Below are 12,488 nucleotides of genomic sequence, written 5' to 3' on the forward strand. Positions count from 1 at the left end.
TAATCAGACAGAAACAAATATGAAAATCCAAAGCAGTGAGAGCCCCTTCCATCTCCCCTCTCCGGCGGAACCCTCGCGTCAATTTTAACACTGAACGCCTCCCTCCTTTGAAGGCTGGGAAAGTGGGGCTTCACCCCCTCACTTGGTGCTGTTCTCATTCCATCCCAGATACCAGGGATCAAAGCTAATGATGGGCAATTTAGTATGTGGGAGATGGGGCTTGGGAAGAGGGAGCCTTGTCTGCTTTCATTTCGTCACATGGTGGCTGCAACATTTAGTTTTCCTCTGAAGGTGAATGCAATCCTACTAAGAGAGAAATTTGAGCCTAGAAAGCCGGGGCTATTATTTGACCAGAGCTAACATGTTTTTTCCCTCCCTATCCTCTTCCTGTATCACATGCTATCAAGCCACTGCACATTTTCCATACTTACACCATTTTTGGAGCACTGACAAATATGCATCTAGCGGTTGGGGCAGACCGTACTGGGAACTGGGAGCCTTGGGTCTCAGCTTTGTTACTGATGTGCGGGGTGGCTTGGGAAGATCTCTTAATCTCTCTGTGCCACAGTTTAACCGTCTGGAAAATGGGGAGATTAATACGAACTGACTGGCAGGGGCCTACTTCACAGGGGCAGCGTGAGATCTGATTACTTAGGGCCAGACACCCTTCAGAACTGCATGTTGAGGGGGATCTACATAGTCCTGATCCAAAAGCCACTGAAGCCAATGGAACGACCCCCATTGGCTTCAGTGAGCCATATCCACGTCTTCCCCTCACCCTACGGAAGTGTGTGTGGGGGGAGGGTGGGGTGGTCAGCCACCTCAGGGGCAGCATTCGCCCCATAGCCTTCCATGGGGCCATGGGAAGGGGTTCTTTGGACCCAGATACCACAATGGGAGGGGATGGTCTGGGAGGAAGGAACAGGTGGGCCAAGTACTTGTATGGGGGTATGTGCATTGTTCCTTCCAGCACCCACTGGTGAGAGGAGTGGAAAGTCAGATATAGCCTCAGGCTGCATATTTCACAATGGAGCCTCCTCACAGTTGGGGGACCCCCCTTAAAGGAGCAGGGCTGCTCTGATAGAGATGATGAGATGTTGTAAAAGCTACAGTTCCACGGGCAGGCAAGAAGGGAGGACTTAGGAGATGTTTCAGGCAGGTGCTCATTCCACTACAATATTTAGGTGTGATATCAAGCAGCCTGTGCATAGGCACTGACTCTAGTGAGTCCCCCAGCTGTGCAGGGCGTAGACCTGCCAGAATCACCTGATGAAAAATGATTAAGCAGCACAAAGTAGCGAGGTGTGTTCTGGCCAGAGGGGGTTGTCCCTGAAAGCCATCCTGGAGCCCTAACTCTGCACCTGACTCTGATGCTGGAGAGTCCCCACAGGCACAGACACGTTGGTGGAGGGAGTGATTGGCTGAGCAGGTACTGAGGACTAGAAGGCAGGGCTAGTGCAAATAATCACCTCCCCCATCTCCTCTCCAGCGGCCAATTTACAACAGAATCCAAGTGGAAAAGGAGGGTCTGAATGGGAATTTCCCATGCTGTGTCTTAAACTCCATGGCTCATTGTTTGACTTCCAAGTCAGGTAGTCTTAGTTCTTCCACCAACAGTGATTTCCCAACCACAGAGGTACCTGAGAGGGTGCATTGTACTTCATAACACCACTGCTTTGCACCTATGGAGAACTTTTCATCTGAAGATCTCAAAGCATTTTAGAAGTTTAATCACTTAAACTTCAGAACATCCCTTTGATGTAATTCATGTATCCATTTTACAGATGGGCACACTGACCAGAGACCTTTCGGGTGAAATCCTGGTCCCACTGAAGCAATGCCAGCTTTGCCATTTATCTCAATCGGTCACGGTTTCACCCTTTGAAGCTGATCTGGTTTAGAGCTCAGAATGTCTGGTTTCTATTCCTAGCTGTTACTGACTCAGGGGATCAGTGTTTCCAGTGCCTTGCACCTTGTGTAACATGCCTTGAATGAAACACTCTCAAATAAGATCTACCCACTTGCTTATACAGATGGTAGCACTACATACCCACTCTGTACAGATATAACTGAACATGGGGTAGGGCAGTGGAGGTGGTTACTGTGTGATTTTGACCAACTTAAAGTCTCTGTATTAATGCATTAGCTTAGGTATTAATTTAGATAAAACAATAGGTACAAATCTCATACTGACAGCTTGCTCATCTCTTGTTTTTGTATAGTGCCTCTCACTACAAGTGGGCATTCACCCACAAAAGCTTATGCTCCAATACATCTGTTAGTCTTAAAGGTGCCACAGGACTCTCTGTTGCTTTTTACATTAACTAAGAGCTTCATAAACGCCACACAATCTTGCCAACACTTGAAACTTCAAAATGTGGCTTATAGGATTGGGTTTTTACATTACTTTTTTTTTGCTGAAAGATTCACTGTAAAGGAAAAAGTGAAAACTACGTATCCCTTTTTCTAAACACAGCCCACTTATACAAATGTATTCCCAGTTTAGCAAAAAGCAGAAATTACATTATGGGACTCTAGAGTAAAACTGCTTTTAAGATATGTGTTTAACGGATGGCTATGCCCAGAACACAGAAATGTGTGTTAAGTAGCAGAGTCTCCATTAGTTCCTTTGCTCAAGCAAAGGTCAGTCCTCACACAAGTAAATCTTCTGGACGGAAGTTTCTCAAGCCTTAAAACAGACTCAGAGGAGTGGCGCTTTCCCACAGGCCATTTATTACACCTTCCCCATGGTGACTAAAACGTGGGGCCATCCTGGGAAGGCAGTGATAAATTGCAGGGTCTTTTTGCTTTCAGCAAGATGCAAACAAAGTCTGAGTTACTGTATTTATACACTGTGGCTAGACAAGCTATGTATTCACTTGTGTGAGCGCCAAGCTTTTTCCCTTAGCACAGACAGGCCTGGTGCACACTGTACAAAGAACCCTGGTTACATGCAGCTGTGGAAAATCTGCTTTATGGCACAGCTTAGCCAGCCTTTGTGGAAGCGGCAGGTCCAATCATGGGGAACCTGGGTTGGCAGCTAGGTTGGACCTGGTCATGAATACAGGTTTAACAAAGTTTTATTGTTACTGTTATTTATATAGCATCATAGCTGTGCATGGTATTGTACAGACATAACGAGACATGGGGGTAGAGTCTATTCCCTCCTCCCCACCCCCGCCATGCCCCACCGGCATGAGCAGAAACTGGCTACAGGTCTGGTGCTGTGGATTCCCCATAGGCACAGAGCTGATTAAGCTGGTTCCAACGCCTTAGTGCCCACAGCTCCAGGTGCAGACGGGATGTTGGGGTGTATTGGGGCAGAGAGGGGGTGACCCCACTGCTCCCGGCACAGCTCCTGTGCCTAGTCTGGTGGCTGGTCCCTTAGGGACCTTGCCTGCTGGTGTCAAACATTCCCTTTGTCCTGTCTATTTAGACTGTAAGCAATCTGGGGCAGGGTCTGTCTCTTCCTTTGGGTATGGCCAGAGCCTAGCACAAGGGGGCCTCTTGGGTGCACTGCAATATGTACAACGGCAGGTGAAGAGTATCTGCTGAGTTTCCATTCAAATACAATGGGGAAGCACTGCTCCCTGGATTGTGAAACGGACTTATTTTGATTGCCCCATTTTAACCAATATCTCATAGTAGCCCTTTGGCCCCGATCTCTGTGAATGCTGCTTCTATCCCACCTCAGTGGGCATAAGAGAGAGAGACAGGCCCTGAGGGGAGAAGGAACTTCTGGCAATGCACTGGAATGAGGCATTGCACTATAAACTGTCCGCTCTCACCTAAACATCGGTTTCCTGCCTCCCTTTCTCCAGCCTTACAGCCTGGTCCAGAAATGTATTCGGTTTCTATCATCGCTAATCCCCCTCCCCTCACCCAAAAAAGGGAAAACCTCTGAATGTTACATTCAATTCTTTCCCGTGGCAAACACTTTAGATGGACAAACGGAACCCATTACATGGGAGATGAATAAATTGCTCTGGTTAATTTAGTGCGGTTATATTCACATCTCTATATTCGCAACACAGCAGGCTGCCGTCAGCACCACCCCCAATCTAATTTCTCAAAGACAAGAGAAAGCCAGCAGAAGTGAACGACACACATAACAATGATGCGTTGTGATCGCTGCGTAAGTGACTCAAGCAAGGTTGAGGACTCAGAACCCCAGGGAACAATGTCCCATATTTATCCTCTAGCCGGCACTAGGAGCGATGGGGCGTTTCGGCAACAAGAGGAAAGGTCTATCTAGCCCCACGGACATTGCATTCATTAGCAGTTCATTCTCATCCTTCTGCAGTGACAGCCACGCCCTGATGGTTTTGATTTTTTTAATATCAGCCCTTTTCTAATGGTGGACTATTGTTTTAAACACTGGATTTGGCAAAGATTGAAAAACTAAAGCAGCCTAAGGCCTTGTCAGCTCTGGATATTTACCCTGATGCCAGACATTCATGGCCAGCCATCCATGCAAGCCCTCAGTGTTGACTGGCAAAACCACTATTAGTACTGGTGGAGCTAACCTGTGCTTGAAACCAGCATAAGCAGCACAAGTATAAACAGTGGTCTGTCCTGTGTACACTAGGGGTCACCCTGGGGCAGCTACACTAAGCCACCAATGGCTGGAGTCAGGGAAAACCTCCAGTGTGGACAGAGTACAAGGTAAAGCTAAATTACAGACAGCAACACATCTAAACCTTGTGCTATGGATTTCATTGAGGCATCTTACCATACACTCAAAGCCATTTTGTTCTACAGTAGCCCTAGTTACCCAGGGGTGCAACCCTCACTTGCTATGTCTAGGATTTCTGACCTCCCTTCTCATGCTGAGTTAACCCAGCTGGTAACAATCAACCTACATTGCCGGCTTCATCTGAAATGGACATTCCTTTGGGGGACCACAACTCTGCCATAGATACGAGCTATTGGCTTCCATGGGGCTGGAGTGTTACTGATTCCTTCGCAGCACCCCAGGTCCTTCCGCAGCAGCAGCACATGCCACAGGATGAATATTCTGATTTAGCCTAGCTACTTGTGCAGAGAATGATTAATGGCTGCAGCGCAACGAGCGGAGATACCCCTGGGATGGGTATCCTCACCAAAGGGACGTTGCATTGGAGAAAGGAATGAGTTCTACTGACTGTTTCTTCGTGTCAATTAATAAAACTGAAATGAATCTCCAAAAGATAAACCATTCACACACTATCTATTCCCTGCTCACATATTCCCTGACTAGGAATTAGTAACCTCCCATGACATCCAAACCATTCTTTCAGGCTGGGGATTGCAAATCAAGGCAAAATTCACTTTCTAATGGTCCACTTATCTGGTCCTCTCTTACCCAGAATACGATGACCTACTCATCTCCAGGGACCCCATTTCTGAATTCTTCCTCCTGCATCTCCAAGTGAGACCACAGTGCTGCTACATCTTCCTTTCCCTCTGCATAGATCACATCACCCCCTACACTCTTTGAATCCCTCACTGTGTCTTGCCTCTTAATGCCCTCACCTGTCTGATGTTGCGGTCTCTCCTAAACTTAGCTTCACGGTTTCTGACATGCTGCTCTCTGTGTGTGGTACAGTTTCTCTGTCCTCATCTGCCAACCTCCGGCTCTCAAATACCTCCCTAAAATCTACCTCTGCAACCAATTCCTCCTGTCTCTTTCTCCTTATCAATCCTCTCCATACACTCCCTATCCTGGATCTTTGTCCTACATCTCGTTTTTTCTGCCATATTTGCATTGTGAGGCTCTTTGGGGCCGGGAAAGGGTTTTACCTGTTTGTAAAACACCATGTGGACTTATGATGCTCTATACATGCATATTAACACACAGCACCATAACATAATATTGCACAGTGATAGCATAGGGCAGTTCGCATCTGACCAACCAGTTCGCCCTCTCAGTGCACCTCCCATTCGAAACCTTACCGAGAAGTACTGTATAAAAACCTAAGATAGAGAGAGACGCTGACTTCAGTGGGAGTCGCCAAAGTGGGTCTGAGGACAAAATTGGGCCCTTGGGAACAAATACTACCATGACTAACTCCTGTGCTGCCCCACTGATTTCCACAGGGAGGCACGTCAGAGCACAAAATCCTGAAGTTCTTATTCAGCGTTTGCTGAGGCAAAATTCCCAATTTCTTCAGTGGGATTTTTGCCAAGTAAGAACTTCTGAATTTGGGCCTACAGTAATACTCTTGAAAGTTGTAGTATTGGACCATTATTACCAACTATCGCTATGTATCTTTATTAGATTTTCTACTGGAATTCATTTGTGCATTTATGGTTAGCACTTTTATAGAAACGGCCCAACTGACTGATTTAGTTCTAAACAGAGGTGGCTCTGCATGTAGCTGGGGTTTATGGATCTGGGCCCGTCTCTAGTTCTAAACAGCCAAAGCTGCCACATGCAAAGTAACCTACAAACATAAAAGCCACCAGAACTTCTCTTGAACCACTGGCATCCGTAGCCTTAATCGGACCTAGCACAGTTCTAACATTGAACCTGCAACTTCAGATATCAAAGATACAGAACAAACTCTGCCTTCTCGCCTCTTTCCCTGTAATCAAAGTTTCATGAATGGTAGTGAGTGCATTGAAAAGACAACTTAAGGGTTAAGTTGCCCCATGATTCCCCACATTTGCCAGGTAAATTGGTGCAAGTGCTCCCGGTGAGGACACGCACCTCCGACTCAAGGAGTGTAGTGTAGACATATAAAACGGATTTAATTACTGCAGTGGCTGTATGGTGGCGTAACTTAGGTTGACTTAATTTTGTAGTGTAGATTGACTTGCCCTTAACATACAAAAGATATAGGGCCTGATTTCCCCTTACACTGGATTTCCCTCTGTGTAACTCCACTGACTACAATGAGGTTACTCCTAATTGACACTGGTGTGAACAAAAGAAGAATGACACCCAGATCAAAAAGCGCCTCAGTAAATTATTACTGTTATTTTTACATGCATCTTTGTGGAGCCTTATGAAAAGCAAAACAAGAACAGAAAGGCCCACTTTGTTGACCTCTAGGAAATGTGTCGTTTTAATTATGTGTCATGGGGCCTGCTGGCAATCACACACTTACCTGACACAGAAGTACAAAACAACTGGTCCTGACTTTTTGGGGAAGTCGTGTTCTAGCACTCTACGGTCCAGCTGAAGCCAGTTTAAATGTCCCCTGACAAGAGACGAAAAGAAGTACTTAGTTACATTAGCAACAAGAGACTGCTTGCTACTCATTGTTATGAGGGCTGAGGTGTTAAAACACAAACACACACACACACTGTAATGCATGCTATTTGCCTTAGGCTATATTGTACAATATTTGAGAAACCCACATGAAATGTTCAGAGAAAAGAGGTGATATCATCTTGGCAACATTTCAGTCTAAATATTTAACACATAAAGTTCAATCTGTCAGGGTGAAAGCTGGTAGCACGGAACAAGAGCACAAATGACCCAAAAGATAAGAACTTCACCTTTTATTACAGTGCCCCTGGTGTGGCGCCATAATTAAAAGTCTGTCAGGATTTCCATTAAAAATCCTTATTGCTAGGAGTTTGTACAATGCCAGTAATATTTCACTCACAGCTAAACCCAGCCGTACAAAGTCTCAGACATTTTATTTGTCACCCCGTTCGCTTGGAATAGCCTCTCAATAATGCCTGCCAAGCTCTTCTTTTTCCTCCTTCAAAGAGCTCCTGAAAAACACAGCTGTTCCATGGAGCATCCTAGCTCCAATTACCACATGCTGCTGGCTTTTGTCCGGATGGTACCTGCCTCTATTGTTTTCTCCTCTAATTTATCCATTTGTGCCTTTATGTAACGAGCTTTCCTGGGCTGGAGTACTGTTCTTTGTCACGTTCTACACATTGTGAAGTGCCGTGTACACATATAGTGTTATAGAAAAATCACTATTTATATGACAGTGCCACCCAAATGAGAGCAAGGCCTCACCGAGTTAGACACTGCACAAACACATAAGACGAAATGCTGGCCCCAATGACGTCAATGAGCCCTGATTTCCACTGTAGGAATTTTGCTATTGATTTCAGTGGGGCTAGGATTTCACTTCTGGTGAGAAAGCGTCCCTGCCCTGAAGAACTTACAGACAAGAAGACAGAGAGATGCAGTGACTTGTCCAAGATCACACACCAAGTCATCAATAGAACTAGGAATAGAGCCCAGGTCTCCTGAATCCCAGGCCACTGCTCAGGCCACTGAACCACGGGGTCTCTCAGTACTATTTATTCTTCACAATACTAGTTGCATTTTACAGCTCGGAGCAGCAGACACAGAGGGCCAGATTTATAAAAGTATTTAGGCACCCAAAGTTACAGATCAGCACCCAGTTGTATTTACAAAGCACCTAAGGAAGTTAGGCACTTAACTCCTAGTGAAGTCCACTGCACTAACCTTCCTTGGTATGAAATATAGAAAATCACTGCTGTAGACTATAAGAATGAAAGAGGAGCCATGAAGGTCATTTGGGTCAATGATTTCACCTCTTCAAAGTCCAGAAATGGGTAGTTACAATCCATGAGGAACTAAAGCAATTACAGTCTTTTTGTGCCAATTTCCCTAGACTTCTACCATTGCTCTCTCTGCCTGTCTCAACTAGGGACAGTCTCTGAATTCTGTGAGGTTCACTTTTCTGAACTTTCCCTCTCCAAATATTTTTGTTTCCAAAGCTTTCTCTGCCTGTGATTTCAGCCTGTGTGTTCTTTCAAAGTTTGTTCAATTTTTAAACAATGTTTCCCCCCCCCCCAGCTAATGGAAGCTTGTGCGGGGTGTTAGGAATTGAAACACCTACCCAGCCCCCGACTAGCACAAATGCCCTATATACAGTATAAACACTATGGCCAAGATTTTCAAAAGTGACTAGTAATTTTGTGTGCCCAGCTCAAGAGTCCTTAAAACGGCCTGATTTTCAGAGGGTGGGAGTCAGCACCTTCTGAAAAATCAGGCCCCTTTAAGGTGTCTCATGTTAGGCACCCAAAGCCCGAGGCACCCAAAATCATGAGTCACTTCTGAACATCTTGGACTATATTTCTTTTTTTATGCATATTTTCCCCCCATTCTCTGTTCCTTTTATCTACAGTACCCCTTAAGTGGAACATGAAACCAGTGATGCTAAAACTTAGACTGGACTTTAGATGTCACATTATATGAGGAGGTTGAAATTAGACAAGCATATCTATTACTACTTAAACAACTATTAAAAAGCAAGCATTCAATAAACTACGGCCTATGTACAAAACACTGTCAAAAGCAAGGAAGAGCGACCCTAAGGCCACCATTCTGTCCGCAGTCTCTCCTGTTGCCTCTGTGTTACTAAGGCTACATCTACACTACGGGGGGGGTCAATTTAAGATATGCAAATTCAGCATGCAAATAGCTGTAGGGACGGGGCAAAATCGACCTCTGCGGCTTCCCGTCGACAGCGCTTACTCCCACCTCCGCTGGTGGAGTAAGAGCATCAATTCGGGGATCGATTGTCGCGTCCCAACGGGACGCGATAAATCGATCCCCGAGAGGTCAATTTCAACCTGCCGATTCCGGCGGGTAGTGTAGACCCAGCCTTAGTTGGTCGTAGGGTTGGCATTACACACCAGGAGCCAATCTCCCATTGAAGTCAACGTGTTGATGAAGGACTTGCTGTGTAAGTCCTATGGGTTTATTCAAGGGGAAGATCCAAGTTTGTCTTACATGTGCAACGATCCCCAACCACAGTGGAAAATACTGAGGGCAGAGAACAGCCATTCACTTTAGGAGGTTGCTTCTTTTGGAAAGAATCATTCTATCTGCATTTTAGTTTAAGGAACTGGGTTAATCAGTGCAAAAGAATATATATATTTAATACTGCCTGTGTATTGCTGCCGATATTGCATGAGTGGCAAAGAGGTGGCAAGAAGAAGAGGTAAAGTTCCCCCGAAGGCAGGAGAGCCAGCCACAAAGCTAGTGCATCGAGCAATTTTTAACATGCTCATCTCCATTGTACCTGAGTGCAAAGAAAACTCTGTTGCTCCTTTCACAAGGGAAATGATATCCACAGTTACCACTTAAAAAATGTTTAGCAAGGACTGCCTTATAGCAGCTGTCAGAATCTGCTACCTAGGGGCCAGATTCTGCGATTATGCCGTACAGCACTTTACTGCGCAAGCCGTCTCATTGTCATACTCATGGAGAAAGATGCTATTTGACACAATTAAGGGCAGCAGAATTTGGCCTAGATATCTAGTAGTCTTGATGTTAGGTACTCACTAGGCAGCTTGCACAAAGAACCCCTTGATATGCTCCAGCCTGGAGACACTTCTCCAATACAATTTAATAAGAGGCACAACAGTTTTTGTCTTTATTATCCGCATTGGTTTTTGCACTTCAGAATTTACATCAGTGGAATCACCAGTAATAGCCCTAACTGCACAGGCTCTCCCCTGCCACAGAGGGGCTTGTATATTATTACTTAGTTGGTCCTTTCAGTGAAACTTAGATCATTTTTTGTTGTTGTCTATGGAGGCACTGGAGTTAAATTGTTGATCCAACAACAAATAGAGGTGCAGTGCTGGAGTTAAATTGCTGGGTCAATAACAAATATGTAATTGCATTTAGCAAACAGAAACGGAGCACATTTATTTTATGGACTGAGTATAGATTTTGGCATGTGGGCTGGGCACTTGCAATTGCATGGAGTAGTTTCCATTTTCTCCCATCAGGGTTTTCCAGGGAAAGCAGCATGTCAATGAACACTTTGCCTCAAGGTGGATTCAGTTATAAAGAGGTACTGGCTAGTGTCCAGTTTTATAGCAAGTGGATCTACATTTATTAGTGTGCATAAAGCACTTTGAGATCTGTGGATTAATAGCCTGACCTACCTCCCTTCCAAGTCAAACTTCCATTCATTCCAGCGGGGCAGGATTAAGTCCTGACTGCACTATAGAAATCCTACAGATTATTATTATTACAATTGCCATCAACTACTACAGCAGAACCCTATTAAAATTAAGCCCCCGATTTCCCAGAGTTAGGGCTATGGCCTTGTCTTTGATGGAAAACTCACGGGAGGAGGGCGGGGGGGGGGGGGGTCCAGGAAACTGCTCAGGATTCATGGTGCAGATTCAGCACAACAGTAGAGTCCGTAACATAGAAACTGCCATCATGGCTCAGACTAGTAGCCCACGGTTCATTGGCTGGGCCACTGAACTAGGTATCAAGAGACCTAGGGCCTCTTCCAGGCTTGGCTGCTGATTCACTGTGTGACCTTCATCAAGTCACTTTATCTCTCTGTGCCTGTGTTTCCCCTCCCATCTTGGATCTGTCTTGGCTAATAAGACTTCAAGCTCTTTGAGGCAGGGACAGTTTGTACTATGTGTTTGTACAGTGCCTGGCACAGCCTCTAGCACTACTGAAATACAAATAATAATCCTAGCCCTGACAGTGGTCGATACCAGATACTTCAGAGGAAATTTCTTCTTCACCCAGGCCAGTTGTTCTCAACCTATTTAACATTGTGGGCCGTATATGTAGCCCACAATGTGTTATGTGGGCTGCAGGTTGAGAACCACATTGCCTCCTGCTAACCCACCCAACACACCCCTTGCCCAGTGCCCCCCCCCCACAACCCGTAGACCCCTCCACAGAGCGGGGCCAGGAAGCTGGGACCCAGATCCCGCCGAGCACGGGGCTAGGCAGCCAGGACCCGAACCCCACCGAGCGGGGGCTGGGCAGCCGGGACCCCAGACCCTGCCAGACAGGACCTCAGATCCTGTCAAATGCGGGACTGGGCAGTTGGGATCCGACCCTGGACCTTGCTGTGCATGGGGTCGGGCAGCCAGGACCCGGATTTTTTTTAGCACACAGCTGGGCTAATTGACCACAGGTTGAGAACCACGGATACAGGCAACTAGTGGTTAGTTTATGTCCTGATACTTGAAGGTTCCGTTACACATTTTTATCCTGTGTAATGTGTCTGAGGACGCTCTCCTTGCTCAGCTGTACCCACTCTGGTAAGAGGTTAGGGGCCTGCTTCAAAACCCAATGACTTCAGTGGGCTTGGGATCAGGGCCTGCAATAGGAAATGGGGAACAGCATGTGGTGGGGAATAACCTGGGGTTTTGCAGGGGCTGAACAACCCCTGATGCTGCTGAGGAACGGGCACCTGCACCCAGCTCTAAAGCTCGAATGTTCCTTGAGAGAAGCTGAATTTTGGTCATTGCAAAGATGATTTTACTTTAATGAATTTTGGAAATGTTGATGTCAAAGAAAGGAGGGTTAGTGGAGAATCACAATCTCAAGAGTTAAAAAAAAAAAGCCATTTCCTCCCACGTCCAGTGCCTTCAGCACAAGACCATCCTTCCTAGCCAATCAGTCAAATCTGTAACTCCACTGGCTTTATATCAGGGTTGGTTTTGGCCCCAGGTGTCTGACCTGCCATAAAGATGCCATCGTTTTGACCTTGCTGATCTTCGGTTAATGCTGTAAA

The 12,488-nt window shown here is 45.9% G+C and overlaps 1 protein-coding gene across 9 annotated transcripts in view; it reads right to left on the minus strand.

Moving 5' to 3' along the window:
• FRMD4A (FERM domain containing 4A) overlaps positions 1 to 12,488 on the minus strand; it is a 552,359-nt gene that overhangs the window by 120,639 nt on the left and 419,232 nt on the right. For all 9 annotated transcript variants that reach the window (XM_034765163.1, XM_034765172.1, XM_034765181.1 and 6 more), the window contains one exon: positions 7,092 to 7,184. In XM_034765163.1, coding sequence (XP_034621054.1) covers positions 7,092 to 7,184 — 93 coding nt within the window. The remainder of the gene's footprint in view (positions 1 to 7,091; positions 7,185 to 12,488) is intronic.

The sequence above is a fragment of the Trachemys scripta genome, chromosome 1 (assembly GCF_013100865.1).
Source record: "Trachemys scripta elegans isolate TJP31775 chromosome 1, CAS_Tse_1.0, whole genome shotgun sequence".
NCBI lineage: Eukaryota > Metazoa > Chordata > Testudines > Emydidae > Trachemys > Trachemys scripta.